Below are 16,545 nucleotides of genomic sequence, written 5' to 3' on the forward strand. Positions count from 1 at the left end.
TTAATTTTTAAATAAATATTCTATTTATGAAACTGCATTCGAAAATCAATAATAAAAAAAATATTAAATAAAAACTAACATCAAATTTGAATTTCAAATTTGGTGTCAAAATCAAATATTTGAAAATTATACTTGGCGTCAAGGCGAATTAAAAATTTCAACATGGTACCTTAAATACTTCCCTTAATCCCTTTTTTAAGATTAATTAATCACATAATTTAACTCTTTTCCTCCTCCCCACCTATGATACTTTATACTCTTATCACGTGATTTAAATTATGTGATTAATCAATCTTAGAGAACGGTATTAAGGAGAGAGTAAAATAAATCACATTTTGCCGTAAGTCAAATCCTAAGGTTAATTATTTTTTTGAGGGGAAACATTAATTGGTACTTGTTAACAATTGAAATATATAATTTTTAAGTACTTTTAGGCAAAAAAAAGAAAGCTAAGTGACTTAAATGTTAAATACCTTATAAAAAAAAACCTTTCTACGAGTATTTGATGTCAAAGTGTGTGTTTGTGTGATAATGTTTTTCACATATCAGCGCCTGTGTTTTGGGCCATCATATTATTTGTAGGTCCAATTCCTTAGCCCAATAATTAGTAATTACACAGTCCAACCCACATTATACTCCACAAACCTAGGTCTCGCAAAAACGAACAGGATTATGTCGGGTTTATGTTCGTGACATATGTAAACGGGTCACAAACTCTTCAACCTAAACCCGAACCAATTAGATCTTGTATCAACCCACTTACATAGTTGGGTAATCAAGCCTCAACCCTAACCTGCTAATTTCGTGTTGGGTTCGTAGCTTGTTAATATTTGGACAGTTTAAGTATATTTACGTGATAGAGGATGAAGAGAAATTACTATTAATGTAGTAAACACAAATTGTCATTTCTGACAGTCACAAGTTTGTGACCTCTCACATCGATTATAATAATGATAAGTGGGAGAGTAAGTGAGAGAGAGGGTACGGTCACAAGCGAGATTTGTTGGTAAACACAAATTGGCCTTTTATGTCGGGTTTGTGTTTATAAAGTTCAACCCAAACCCGACCCAATTAAGTTTAATGTCATATTCGTGTCGAACCACTTACATAAATAGATCACTAAATTTTGACTCAAACCCACTAATTTCATCTCAGGTTCATATCGTATTTTCAGGTCGTCTCACCATTTGCCGGGTCTAAACAAACCACATAACAAAATATCTAAATCAAAACACCTAGAAATGTGTGGCGTAACAAACTACTACCATACCACAGTCAACATCATCATCTTAGACCACGAGCAAAACACACGCCTCTAATCTCATCCCTCCACGTGTCCTCCAATCCAACGGCTCTCCTTCCAAACCTAACTCCAACCACAAGCCCTTCTTCCACATATATATAACCACCTCACCACCTCATCCTATCCCTCATCCGCATTTTTCCACACCATTCCTCAATTCTTCGATTTCCGTCTCGATTCATTTCATTTTCATACGTTTGTTTAAAATGCTTCTCCGAGCTTCCCCCGCGTTCTCCCTTATCGGTTCCGGAACCATCTCCGGCGAGAGTACTCCTCTCTCGCCGGCGGTTGTGCGATTGCCGATGAGGAGAGGAGTTGTGGTTGCGGCTACGGAGTCGAATAACAGGGCGTTGACTGGAGTCGTGTTCGAGCCGTTTGAGGAGGTGAAGAAGGAGTTGTCAATGGTGCCGAATGTTCCTCAAGCTTCTCTCGCTCGTCAGAAGTTTGTTGATGAGTGTGAAGCCGCCATTAATGAGCAAATTAAGTACGTATTTTTCTTCGTTTCGGTTTTTAATTTTCGATCGCATCGTCTATGATTATCTTATTAAGAATTGGAGTTGTTAATGAGTTTTTTGAATTAATGTTATTTATCGATCGTATTGCGCTAATCGTTGTTGATGATATTGTAATTCACCAGAACAGTTATGATTTGTGAGAATTGAAGTTGTTAATTTGTTTATTTAATGTCGTGTGTCGATTATCAATGTTATGTTTCGATGAGTGTGTGGCCGCCATTAATGAGCAAATTAAGTACGTATTTTCTTCGTTTCCGCATTTAATTTTCGATTGCATCGTCTATGATTATCTTATTATGAATTGAATTTGTTAATGAGTTTTTTGAATTAATGTTATTTATCGATCGTATTGCGCTAATCGTTGTTGATTATATTGTAATTCACCAGAACAGTTATGATTTGTGAGAATTGAAGTTGTTAATTTGTTTATTTAATGTCATGTGTCGATTATAAATGTTATGTTTCGATCAAATTGCGCCAATTGTGGTTGATCATCTTGATTTATCGTAATTTACGAGCAAAACAGTTTAGTATACATCCGTACTGAAAAAATGATCTGTGAGAATTGAAGCTTTGTATGTGTTAATGGTGTTAAAACTGTGTATTGATCGAATTTTCATTGATACCGTTATCAGCTTGTAGATGCGATTATAGATTTATAGATACACTAATACAGATATTCTCGTTTCGAACTATAAAGTTCTTTCAGTTACGTGTGTTCGTTTAGTAGCTCTAAATGTGTGGGAAATCGATTAGTTTTCTGTTATTTTTCGAGATGTTTAAGTCAGTTGTTGTGGACGACGTCTTTGTCAGCGTGTTTCCTTAAATGCGATTAGTTACATTTAGTCAGGCAGTACTTAATTCCGTTAAATAATTGTTATGTAAGTAATTAGTACTCGTACATTTTTGGAATGCGATGCCATTAATTTGTTTGAGCGTTTAATGTTGCGTTGTTTTTGTACAAGTTAGCTGAAATAGTTAGTTTTTCAAATGATACCTGTGGAATTAATTAAAATGACATTTATGTACGTTTGACTGTTGATTTGCAATTCTGTAGTTCTGAATCGGTTGTTGCAAGTGTAAGATTACGTCCATTATTCGATTAGGAATAGGAACGTGTGCAAATCTTAATTTCTGGATAGTTACTGACCTAATCGTATCTGTTGGTGATTTTGCAGTGTGGAGTACAACGTTTCTTATGTGTATCATGCCATGTTTGCCTACTTTGATCGGGACAATGTGGCTCTCAAGGGTCTTGCTAAGTATAATATCAAATACTCGATTCTTTTTTTTATTGTTTTTGTAATGTTTTAGTGTCAATTGGAATGTATGTTGAAAATTGGGCTTCATATGGTTAGGTTTTTCAAGGAATCAAGTGATGAGGAAAGGGAGCATGCTGAGAAATTGATGGAATACCAGGTACATAACTTGCATACTTACTCAAATTCTTTTTGCGATGATAACTGATAAGTCAACTAGAGTGTCTTGCAAATATTCACGATAATCCAGTTTGGTCTTACGATAAGACTATTGTCTAATCATCACGAAATAGTGTGTCCTTTTATGTGAACTCAAAAGTTATTGTTTACTTTGGTGAATTGCAGAACAAGCGAGGTGGAAAGGTGAAATTGCAATCAATAGTGATGCCTCTTTCTGAATTCGATCATGCTGAGAAAGGAGACGCTTTACATGGTGAGTCTTGTCTTTGAAACTAGGAGTATTTGTTACCATTCCTCTTTGCAACTTGGCGTCTTTGTTGCCATTCCTTACATGACTGCATTGAAACTTATATTTGGTCTCGTGTTGACAATTAAACCTAAATGGTGTGGTGACCTGACTTGTACGCGTATAATTAATTGATTTTTGCTAGAATGTCGTCGTACTGTGTTTGGTAGGAGTGGAAGTAGTGTATATGCCTGTTGCAAACCTTGATAGTAAGATTAGAATGACATATCTGCTTGTTCATGGGAATGTTATGGAGAGGCATTATATTTACTCTTTATTGTTTATGCAAGCTGCATTTAAATTAATCACTGTTTTTTGGAGGAAAATTGTTAGTGGAAGGAAACTGCCCTAGCATTTTGGTTCTGGTGGAGTACATGTTCTTGTAGCCAGCGCATAACAAGTCTTGTGATTGATATAAATGATCTTTTGGCATTAGATATTTGATTTGAAGGTTGACTTTAACATTCCCTGACAATCTCATTACCAGCATTGTGCCACCTTGGCATATGATATGTAATGTTGGCCAACATGACTTGTTGTCCTATGTATTGATTTTTTAGCGAGTATAAATGTTGAGCTGGAGTTCGACATGCCAAGTTCTTGTGGTTGAGTAAAAGCAGTATGAAGACGATAAACTATTTAGGTCAATCCTCGTATAATTTTGCTATGCGGTTTTTGGCTTTCCAACTAGTAGTTTTTCTGTGTCTTGCTTAATTTTAACTGTAATGGACTTCACCTCATTTGACCTCTAATATACCCTAGTTTCTACTTTCTACAATGGCATGAACGAGCACATATACTCATTTACCTCCAGGAATGTTGGTTATGTCATCTCATTTTGCAGTTACCAAACATTACCTATAGGCAGTGTCGAATGGCGATTGTTCTATTGCGGTCAGTTTTATTGTTCCAATGCTTACTGCTTCTATTGTGATGTAGCTATGGAACTTGCGTTGTCATTGGAAAAGCTTACAAATGAGAAGTTACTTAATCTGCATCAAGTAAGTACATAAAACATAATCTTCCACGCGATTCCTTTACCTTCTTTCCATTAGAATCTGCAAATGTAGCTCTTACACATCTCAATCCTTTGTGATTTTACAAATGCATCTCTTTTTTTGACAATGATCATATTTTTTTTGTTAACATTACTTGGTTGGCTAAATGACAGGTAGCTGAGAAAAACAACGATGTCCAATTGCAAGAGTTTGTTGAAGGAGAATTCTTAACCGAGCAGGTAATTTCAGAATTCAGGCTATAGGCTTAAATGACAGTTGGTGCTGATATGCATTTACTGCTGTTTGCACAATTTATCCATCACGAATTCTCAAATGAGACGGCCTCTCACATTGCTTATTGTGAGACCACTCCATTTGCCTATTAATACATGTATCAGAATCTTTATTTACCATACATCTCATAATTTTTATTTATCATTGTGTAGGTTGACGCCATCAAGAAGATATCCGAATATGTGGCCCAGCTGCGGAGAGTTGGCAAGGGACATGGTAAATGTTTACCTCATTGGTTTTGCAATAATGTGCTATATCCTATATATCAATTTCATTATTGATACTGATGATGCTATTTTGCCTATCTTCAGGTGTATGGCACTTTGACCAGACGCTTCAAGGTTGATGCTGCTGCATAACATGTTGAATTTGGAGGGTAGAAGTTTTAGTCGACATATCAGTTGAGTTCGCATAATTTTATGCCACGAAACTTGGTTGAAGTTTGAGATTTGGATGTACTGTTTTGAATACTAAACCATTGGTAGAGGAAGCGGATTCTGTTCTCCTTGCCTAAATGAACACTTAATGAAACATCCATTTGGTTCCGACACTCCATTTGCTTGAGAAATTAGTGGTCTCGTCTCAATCCTAATTACTTGGTTTCCTGCATTAATATAATTTTGATAGCCTTAATAACGCGATAACTGCTGTAAACTTGCAGTATTTCAGATTTGCAGGTACAGCAGTCAGTCACATATTCGCGGTAAAACTAAACAGAATCCGAAACAGAAAGCAACCAAGAAAAGGAATATGGGCCTTAGTGGCTTGTTATTAATCAAAATGTGCTCGTTAATTCATCCACAAGACCAAAAAAACTGGAGTATATTGCGCCCTGTTAATTTAAGCCCACAGTCAAGAGTCAAGACTAAAATAGTCGTGAACAATATCAAAATTCAAACCTAAGCCAAACATGTTACGAAGAAATTCCATTATAATTAGATTTAACAAGTGGCCAATTAGGTCGGGTATGCTACACATTTTTTTCCCAGCTCTTTATTTTCAATCCAATTTCGGATGTGGTGTTGTCAGAATTATAGAGAGTCGTGTTATTTTGGGTATGAGTCACTTTGGATTGAGGCTTTTTCGGGATTGGTTAAAACCTCTCACAAGCTGCAAGTGAGAGAGCAAATGGGGAAGGTAACTGAAATTTAGTCAAATAAACTACGTAGATTGAAACGCTTTGCCAAACATAGCCTTAGGATGGGGAAGGAACTAATAAGGATATAAAGGAGTTACGGGCAAGGGAGGGATAAAGCCATAAAGGGTATTATTTGGTATTTACTTTTTTTTTTCTTTAGCAATTTGAGAATAAAATTAGACTATAATGATTACTTGGAATGAAACGAGAGTAAGGCTAGATAAGTGTGAAATAATTGATAAAAACTTGCAGGAAATAATTATGAAAGAGAAAAATTGATGGAGGCAAGTATTACTTAAGAATATTTTCAGCCGTAAAGTGTCTTGCTACTCATAACTTGACATTTAGAGGATCTAATGAAAAATTATATCAAAATAATAATGGTAATTTCTTAGGTTTGATTGAAATAATTGCTGAATTTGATGTGGTAATGCAAGATCATGTTAGACAGATTCAAAATCATGATATTCATCATCATTACCTTGGACATAAAATTCAAAATGAACTTATATCTCTTTTGGCTTATAATGTGAAAAGTTCTATAATCAAAACTACCAAAGAGGCAAAATATTTTTCTATAATTCTTGATAGTACTCCTGATATTTCTCATCAAGAACAAATGGCTTTGATAGTAAGATGCGTGAATATGTCAAATGAAAAAATAAAAATTAAAGAGTACTTTTTAGAATTTTTAGAGGTGAATGATACAACGGGGTTAGGACTTTTTATTGAATTACAAAAAGTTTTAAAGTCTCTTGATCTTAATATTGATGATATAAGAGGTCAAAGTTATGATAATGATTCCAATATGAAAGGAAAGCACAAAGGCGTACAAAAACGTTTACTTGAAGTAAACCCAAGTGCATTATATATGCCTCGCGCTTGTCATAGTTTAAATCTTGCTCTTAGCGATATGGCACATTCTTGTACTAGAGCTGTTTCATTTTTTGGTATTGTGCAGCGCATATATGCATTGTTTTCTAGTTCCGCAAAAAGATGGAAAATTTTGCTTGATAATGTTCCCGAACATACTTTAAAATTTTTATCTAATACTCGTTGGGAGAGTCGAATTAAAAGTGTTAAGCTATTAGATTTCAAGCACCCGAGTTAAGGGTGGCTTTGTCAGTTTTATATGATTCGTGTGATAATGATGCAATGTCAAAGAGCGAGGCTGAAAGTTTGTATAATTCACTTGGGAGTTTTGATTTTTTGCTTGGTATGATTATTTGGTATGAAATTTTATTTGTCATAAACAAGGTAAGTAAGAAATTGCAATCTAAGTCCATGTATATTGACACCACAATAGTACATGTTGACGGTATAATATCATATTTTGAGAAGTTTAGAGTTGATGGATTTCTTTCTTGTATTAATATTGCTAAAAAAATTGCTCTTGATATGGATGTAGAACCTACACTTCCTACAAAGCGTCGCATCCTCCCCTTATATATAAAAGTGAGCAAGCCAAGTTACTATTCCTAATGAATAGTTGAGATTTATTATTTTTTTAATCCTTGCCGGACGGGTTGAGTTCGGTTGTTGCATGAGGGTGGGTCGAATAGTCCTCCCCTTATATAAAAGTGAGCAAGCCAAGTTACTATTCCTAATGAATAGTAGGATGAATAGTTGATATTTATTATTTTTTTAATCCTTGCCGGGCGGGTTGAGTTCGGTTGTTGCATGAGGGTGGGTCGAATAGTTAGTTGGATATGGCACATGCAAACGTCTGTTGCTCTGTCCTTGACAATTGAAGGCCTTATCTTTGGGCTTGACTTGTTTCTTCGTGTTGTTTGTCTTACTTTTTTTACGATTCATTATGTTAGTTTTACGATTGGATATTCGCCTTCGCGTTTGGTTTACCATAACTGTGATCGCAGTGCAGCAAACTGCTTGTTATTGCTGTCGTGGCATTTTCGCTTTTATATATTTATGTTCAGTCTTGGGTTTCATTGGCCGAATATTATGTAAATTGTATCAGCGCTTTAAATAATAAGTCTTCGCTGCAATATAGTTAGCTTACAATTATAAACAAATTACAGCTAATGCTTAGTACACAGACAGATTTGATAAGAGTAAGATTAGAAGTTTCATGTATTGTTCTGAGAGGATAACAATCCTCGCTATACGGTAACTCTAAATGCGCTTAAAATTAACAAACTTAGCTGTAATGTAGGTAGAAAGAGAATCAGACTACCGATTTGCCCCCAGGCCAATTAAATTGAAACTAAAATGTCGAGTTCTGAAAGGATTAATAGTGGCTTAGCAAGGATGAATAATTGAATATGTCTTTAACACCATACTTATATAACGCTAATTGTTGCCGCTTCTGTGGCGTAAAACTAATAACGACTTCGGAGGAACAAGCAACTCGCTGACATCTAATTAGGTGTGCAGTTTAAACGTGTCTCGATTTTACTCGGCGGTCGCATGTCTTCAACTGAGGAAACTTAGGCTAGATGACTACCGAATTAAAGTAGCTAATTAAGGCTAACACAACTGCCTTATCTCACACAGATTTATTGATGGCCTTTTGTGTAGAAATAATTAGATTAGATTATTACATTCCGAGTGCATGATAACAGAATTGCAATTGTGCGTCGCTTGGCTCGTGTGTAGATTAACAATGGCGACTTGACCCCTTAATTTGGCTTAAGCCTGTTAAAGATAAGTAGATTTACGATAGTTTGAGACATGGTTATTATTGATGTTGCGCCTGTTTACTTGTAATAATTCTAACAAATGAATTAAGGTTATTTAAATGGGGCATTGTGTGGTACATTTGGGGTTACTTAGAAATATGTCTGTTAAGTAAGGGAAGTAAGGTGTTGTCAGTCCAGTATAACTGTATGAACATGTGGACGCGGGCCCACGGGGGCGAAAAGTGAAGCAAGCTTTTCCTTGTGCATTTGTGGAGTCGCCACCAATTTATTGTGGAAAATTGGAAACCGTTCGAACACCGCGTGTCATGTCAAGACACAAAGTAGTGACATGAACACCAAGAACTCGTTACCCTTAGCATTCTATGTCTAGAATGACTCTCGTGGATGCCAATGAACACGGGTGTTCACAGAGATCTGGAGTAAGGGGTGAGGGTACGTATTAGGAAGCTCTTTTGATCGAACACCTAATCCCGCCCGCCTCGATAGCGGCCTCTACTAATGATTAGGGAAATTTTCTATACTCGATATGTTGTCGATTATATGCATGCAATGCAACATCCAACGTTTTAATACTAACATGTGAAGAATTAGACTAAGTCGGTTATCACGTAATTTAGCATACAATTAGGTCGAATCGGGATTTAGATTGATTACATGTGAAAACATACAAGCAATATAATAAAAGGAATACAATAAAGAAAATTACAATAATTACATCGGATTTATTGATTTATGTCGAAAATACATTTAAAACGGATGGTTTTGGAAAACAAAGAATAAATAAATAAACGAACAGATTAAGGGTGATAATACGATTAATAGTTAATTAAATACGTAATTAATAAACTAGGTCAAAGCAGAAACGGAAGTTCAGGGACAGAACTTAACCAGGAACAGGCGCAGCAGAGCTGCGTCCCTTGGAAGAGGCGCAGCAGTCGCTGCGTCTGTTCCTTGGCTCAGTTTTGGCTGTGAAGCCGGAATTGCAAATTGTTAATATTCGTGGGTGATTTTAATGCTTGATTATGAACAATTGACTCGGATGAAAGTGATTAACAGATTATTTACATGTGAATGAGGACATAAAAACAATAAAACATGAACAAAACTAATTAGAACGAATTAATTACAAGATTAACAAGATTATTATATAAATACAAATTAATCGAATTAAATGAATTAATTAGGTTAAACAAGTTATTAATGACGAACTAATGATGGTGACGATAAACAACAGATGCAAATATACCAATGATGAATTCCAGAGACTCAATATTGATAAATCGAATCTCTAAAACCCGAATTGATTTCAATGACGAAAACCCGCAAATATGGATTATAAGGGATTTAAGTCGGGATTTTAATGATGATAAGTTAATGATGATGAAATATTTACATGTCAAATTATTATATTAGAAATTACCGTGTCAATGAACAATGTACAATTGAATGCAAAACAAAAAAAAACAATAGGACGAACAAAAGACGAAGGAAGAAGAAAGGAAGCAGGAGCTGCGGCAGCCTCACGAAGAGGCGCAGCAGGTGCTGCGTCCCTTCGAAGAGGCGCAGCAGTTGCTGCGTCCTTTCTCGACGGTTGTCTTCTGATAATCCGTAAAAAGGGTTTTAAAACAAGGTTTTACAAATCGGTTTTAAGAGTATTTTCGACATAAATCTTACAATTGTGATTACAAAAATAAAGAACAGTAATAAAATAGGGATTTACACCCTCAGATTTACATGTTTGACGAAACGAGATGAACTAAGTTAACGTTTAGTGATGCTCGACTTGAATGTACGACGAAAGTGCCCTCTAGGAGGAAATAAACAGATTGATTAAGTTGATTAATTGTGGAGTTGGTCAAATTGGTCGGTCATGCAAAACGAGGCTGGTACTCAGAAAGATCCGAGCTTACGTGGTCGAATGTTCAAGCACGTAGACGCCAAAAATTAAGAACGTGGTATAGAATGCAAAGGGAGAAGAGAAGGGCGGACACTCGCGTGAGAAATATGTGAGACCGAAGGTCTCTATTTATACTAATCACACGACGGAATTAGGGTTTTCGGAGAAACTTTGGAAGTGAATCTCGAAAAGATACGAAAAATACGCAGAAAAGGACTGAGGAGGAGGCGCAGCAGGCACTGCGTCTCTTGGAAGAGGCGCAACACCTGCTGCGTCTTTTCCTCAGTGGTTTCCTCCTGCGGAACAAAGATTTCCGTGTTTCTATTATAGAATAGCGGATTAATCTTGTTTCCTTAATAATTTGTATGATTATTTCGGGATATATTTTTACCAAAGATTAAAAGATTGGAAAATATGGAATAGAAATATCCGGAATATTCCAGAACATTCTGACTCGGCATTTTAAACGGTTATTAGAAAATGAAGACGGTTTTTGGCCCGTACTCCAAATGTACTCTAATTACTGTCAAAACGACCGTATCGGTGCGTAGATGACGACTATGAGGTAGACACAAGTGTTTGAGCGATCACTTGACGATAAACTTACGAACTGTCACAAATCGTTCCGTGTACCAAACATGCGGCCCAATCATCACCGGGTGGTTTGCGGGAGGTGCAGAAATGAGGTATTTACAGAGCCCCCACTTTGACTGAGCTTGGACAAGGCGAAAGTCAAAGTATATCTATCAGGTCAATCGAAGATTACAACCTGACGACTATGGCGACGCGAGGCGGTTCAAGGGGTTTGAACCAAGGACCTGTCGTCGGGAACATTTTAGAGCATGTCGACTATCGGGGAGGGTCGTTTAAAGTCCATTAGACTACGTAAGGAGGCTCGCGAGCCATAAGAAGAGACCATACCTGAAATTCCTTGAAATTCCTGGGGAAGCAAAACGCGATATTGGAAGAGGCAGCAGGACGTAGTCAGGAACTGCTGGGAGAAATCTGCTTGGGTCGGCTTCAAACAAACTTCGGAAGAGCTTGGGGTTGATGTTGATCTCCATGTGTTGAGAGGGACAATTGTCTGTCCGTATACTCTCGTTGGGGAACATAATCGGGAACTGAACTCCATGTCTCGAGAGGGACGATTGGCTGTCCGTGTACTCTCGCTGGGGGAACATAATAAAGGTACTGATCTCCATGTCTCGAGAGGGACGATTGGTTGTTCGTGTACTCTCGCTGGGGGAACAGAATAAAGGTGTGTCGAAACACCTGTCAGAAAATATCCGCTCGTTGTGACAAGCAAGGTCTTGGTAAAAAATATTGCGACAGTTTGCAGTTGGCTTGTAAATACGGGTCCGGGCGAAGAATAAATGTCAAATGGACCAAATATACGATATATGGTATCGAGGAAGAGGCGCACCAAAGATGGGCCCATAAATAACGAACTTATAACGAATCTTTGAAAATTCATTTGGAGGGAAACTGAGGAAGAGGCGCAGCAAGAGCTGCGTCCCTTGGAAGAGGCGCAGCACCTGCTGCGTCTTTTCCTGAGCGTGGCTTTCCTGAGTAAAAACTCGAAGAAACACGGGATTATATTCATAATTTCGAAACACAAAATCTCAATTACTCTCTCAAATTCCAACCATTTCTCGCCAAAATTTGATCAAAAGCTTGCATTTGCCATGACTAATCGAGGTATGTGTATCATTTTTGCATTAATCTTCCGTATTTGATCAAATTGGATCGACAAATTAGGGTTCTTCAACCCTAAAAAGTCGAAAATTTGGGGCCTTTCCCCCAAATGATTTTGCCTTGTAAAATTGACTTTGCAAATGGATAATTGGTAGTATAAGGATCATAACCATGTATTTGTTTCGAATTTTTCGTTGAGTTTTGAGCATTTGAGTGAAATTGTGACGGTCTCACAGCTGAACCATTTATTTCTTAGAAAATAGCCTTAGGATTGCCCATTTGTGGTAAAACTTGATATCTGGAATCCTTGTGTGATGGGTAAACTTCCTACCATTTTGGAATTTTGATTTGTGACGGCTTTTTCAGGACACGTTTCTAGGGCATAATCGCCGTAATAACGAAATGCTGTCGAAATTCCGACTCGAACCCATGACTAGGCTTCAACTTAGGCTTGACTTGGCCCAAGTTACCACATGAGCGGATGGGTTTGTGTGAAAATTGGCCAAAGATGGCGAGAAAAGAGCGATTTCGGAGCTTTGAAAACTCGAAAATCCCCTAATTAAGGCTTGTCGTCACTTGATGTGGCCTAAATTCACTTTAATTTTGCAGGTGACGAGGCTTCTACGTCAGGGAGAGCTCCCATGGATGTGGATACCGCTATTGACCCTTCTCATATGCTTGTTAGAGCAGGCTTTTACTGCTGCGATGGCAGCTGCAGAGGACGAGGTCGCCGAGGAGGAGGCCGTTGAGGAGGAGGAGGCCCCGAGACGGGCCAACGTTGGACGAGGTGGTCGCCAGCTGAGGGGAGCACCAGAGTGGGCTGAGACTTGGGACAACAGGCACCTCATCTGGGCTGCAGAGGGTCACCTGCCCTACAGGACGGTGAAGAGCTTGGTAACTTGAACTCATCACTCTTTCATCTATCTTTCTTCATTTCTATTTGCTATTTTTTTTTTCTTTCATTCGAGCTAAATATAGCTCTTGCTTCAAATCAAAATAGGAGGTTGGGAACATCAGATCGTTCTCGGGCTACTTGACGATGATGGGGGCCTACGAGAGACTGTCAGAAGAGGAGCGGGCCATCATCGAGCGAGGCGCGTTCGGTGCCTTGGTACAGGCTTGGAGGGACATCACGGGGAGGAAGATTCGGGCTAACCTTAGCCTGGTTCGAGCCTTCCTGATCGATTTTGGGACACGACCTCCACCTTTCACATGCCTTTTGGTGAGGATGAGGTCACGTTGGAGGACTACGGCATGATTTCTGGCTTGCCGTACGGGACTGAGGTGGTGGAGTGGCCGGAGACAGCCATGAGGGTAGACTCGGCTGAGGCTAGGAGATTGATCGGCTGGAACCTGATGCCGAAGGCTGCTGCGGTACTCGGGCTGGTGCCTAGTACCTATGTTCGGGATTATTTTGCTGGGAAGACACCAACGCGGGTGGTGATCGACGGGAGGGAGATGGCTCCTCCTCCCTATACTGCAGAGCAGAGAGTCCGTTTGTGGCTCTAGTGGTTCTTGTCTTCGATCTACCTCGGAGACAAGGGAGAGAGGCTGTCGACGAAGCTTCTTCCTTTCCTTTCTGACCTGGGTGATCTAGACCGTTGGGACTGGGTCACTGCTGGGTTTACGGTCCTCATTTGCTATATGTGGGCCATGGTTCATCCGGAGCTGATGGAGAAGGGGACTTCTCCTGCTACCGTTGTTCCTAGACTGTTGCTGGAGGTATGAACCTCCATTCATTTCATGAAAGATCATTCTTTTCTTATCGAATCACGAAAGATCGTTATTGATTATCTTGCTTTACAGGCGTGGGTGTACTCCTACATTCCGAGTCTCGCGCCCAGGAGGACAGAGCCGGTGGAGAGGGCCTATCCCATCGTGAGGGATTGGGTGATGTGCCGCATGAAGAGCCATCGGTCCTTTCACGACGCCTGTCGCCGGGACGTGAACGCTCTGCAGCTGGATGGCGTGAGTACCTTCGAGCCATCTTTCTTTGTTCACTTTTTCATTGCTTTCTTTTAGAACCGATCATAAGAATGACCTCTTGTTTGCTTTTCATAGTGGGTGCCCAGACCTTGGGTGGACTACGCCGGCGCTCCTCCTTTCGTGGCTGAGGTCCTTCGACCTAGGAGCTCGAGCCGGTTGCTTCTGAGGACGTCGATGGGTCCTGTGTGGTACTTGGGCGAGCGTTTGGCTCGTCAGTGCTCCCGGGATGTCTTGACGGTTCCCATCGATCCTCCTCGGACGATGTTCAGGTAGCCTTCCGATGCTGAGAGGGAGGCTGACTTGGCTGGTGTTGGTGGCGACGCCCTCCTTCTTCCTGGCGAGGACTACTCGGAGTTCCTCTACGAGAGATTGGCGTACTGGCCAGTCGTGGTAAGTGTTTTACTCCTCTTTTGATTAATCTTGAAAATACGATGAATGATCATCGGTTAATGAAACTATTTTGACTTTGCAGGAGGTCGAGGTGGCAGGCATCGAGCCCCCAGCGTACCCCGAGACCCTTGAGTACACCGACGCGACGGGGATGACGACGATCTCCGAGCTACGCGACTTTGGCGTGGCGTGATAGATGCTGGCTTGGACGAGTGGCAGCATCTGATTCGGAGGGTAAGTTCCCCGATTCGTATAATTTTGTGTAAGAACACGTTTGTTTGAGTTTGTCTAACCATTAAGAATCCTTATTTATTGAAATGCAGGTCGCACCATCCCGGTACGTGGCTTTGTGGAGGGTAGCCAACCGGCTGCGGGCTACTGCCATCGAGGCACTCGTTGGCGGTCGAGGACGTCAGGTATGAACCTTCCGTTTATTTTATTTTTGAATTTTCGGACTTCCTTTATTGTTTGAAATGATTGACATGAGCCAATTGTTATATTTGCAGGGGGAGAGCGATGTAGGGCGAGAGCTTGCCCAGGCCCGGGAGGAGGCAGCTCGCCTGCTGAGGGAGCTAGAGGTCCGCGACGCCGAGATTGCTGCTCTCGAGGCGAGAGTTGCTGAGCTAGGCGGCGACCGGCAGTAGTCTCTTTGTTTGTTGGCTGTTGGCTGTATTTTATACATTTTGTACGTTTTAGGACCTTCATTTTGGACTTCTGGACTTTATTTCGGGCTCGAGCCCCCAGTTTGGTGTACATATTCCCTTTTTGGTTGTATATACGATGGCCTGAGTGCCTTTGCTGCTGGGTTGTTTTGTTTGTACCTGCAGGTTAGCTTTGAACAGGTTTGGTAGATGACGGTTTATGCCGTCATGTTGCCGAAATTTATACAGAAATTCACATAAAAAAAAACATTTGTACACATGGCCTAAATTAGCGCAAGACAACGACTCGAAAATGCAAAAAAAATTTACTGAAGATGACCGGACGGTAGGGAGGGTTACCCCCTAAAAAAGAAAAAAATAGAAATATATAAGTTTGAAATGTGATATGGAATGGGAGTGAAATGATTCCCCAAAAAAGAAAATGAAAAAGAAATGTATAAGTTTGAAAATTAATAATGAAATTGGTGAAATAATTCCCCAAAAAAAAGAAAATTAAAAAAGAAATGAGTAAGTGTGCTGGAATGACGAAAATGTCGATATCGCCTCGAAATGCGTGCCCGTGGAATATAGAAAACGCGAAACATGGTAATTTGACGGATTTACCAAAATAATAACCCGTACGAATAGGAAATTATTCTTTGAGGAATTAGGAAAGATCCAACGCGGAAAATCACAGAAAGAAAGCTGAGGAAGAGGCGCAGCAAGAGCTGCGTCCCTTTGAAGAGGCGCAGTAAGTGCTGCGCCTGTTCCCCAGTGTATCCGTCCTAACAGATTTTAGAAAACAACTTTTAGTATAAATATAGACGTCAAGGGAGATTTTATTCACATAATTCTTCCGTCTTTCTTTAGTCTTATTACATAAAAGCTCTCAAAATAAGCATACATCATGAATACTCTTGAAATCCGTCTGAAAGAGTGGACAAATGAGTTCTCTAATGTGGAGAAACACGATATGGGTGCCTATAATTTTGGATCGATCTTGAGTTTGAAATTGGTCAAGGTAGTCAAACCGTTCCTAGATGCTTGTCTTGATTATTGGGACCCGAATTATCACGTATTTGCCTTTCCCGGAGGCGATATTTGCCCATTTCCCGAAGAGATTGCTGCAATTGGTGGTTGGGACCCGGAACATTTGCCTGCTATTCCTTCTACTTCCCAAGGATATAAGAATAAATTCTGAGATTTGCTCGGGTTGACGAGAGCTGAGGTTGACCGTCTTGTGACCTCAAAAGGAGTGCGAATGTTGGACTTCATTGATCGATTCATTAACAGGGCAGACCCC

General features: G+C 39.6%; 1 protein-coding gene across 1 annotated transcript; it reads left to right on the top strand.

Annotated features, from left to right (window-relative positions):
- Nucleotides 1-1,417: 1,417 nt before the first annotated feature.
- Nucleotides 1,418-5,403, top strand: LOC141612333 (ferritin-3, chloroplastic-like). Its single transcript, XM_074431084.1, has 8 exons — nucleotides 1,418-1,787; nucleotides 2,997-3,080; nucleotides 3,177-3,237; nucleotides 3,423-3,510; nucleotides 4,483-4,544; nucleotides 4,715-4,780; nucleotides 4,988-5,051; nucleotides 5,147-5,403. Exons 1-8 carry the CDS (start codon nucleotides 1,510-1,512, stop codon nucleotides 5,179-5,181), a joined length of 738 nt encoding a protein of 245 aa, XP_074287185.1. The 5' UTR covers nucleotides 1,418-1,509; the 3' UTR covers nucleotides 5,182-5,403.
- Nucleotides 5,404-16,545: the final 11,142 nt, after the last annotated feature.

Source organism: Silene latifolia, chromosome 11 (genome assembly GCF_048544455.1).
Source record: "Silene latifolia isolate original U9 population chromosome 11, ASM4854445v1, whole genome shotgun sequence".
Taxonomy (NCBI): Eukaryota; Viridiplantae; Streptophyta; class Magnoliopsida; order Caryophyllales; family Caryophyllaceae; genus Silene; species Silene latifolia.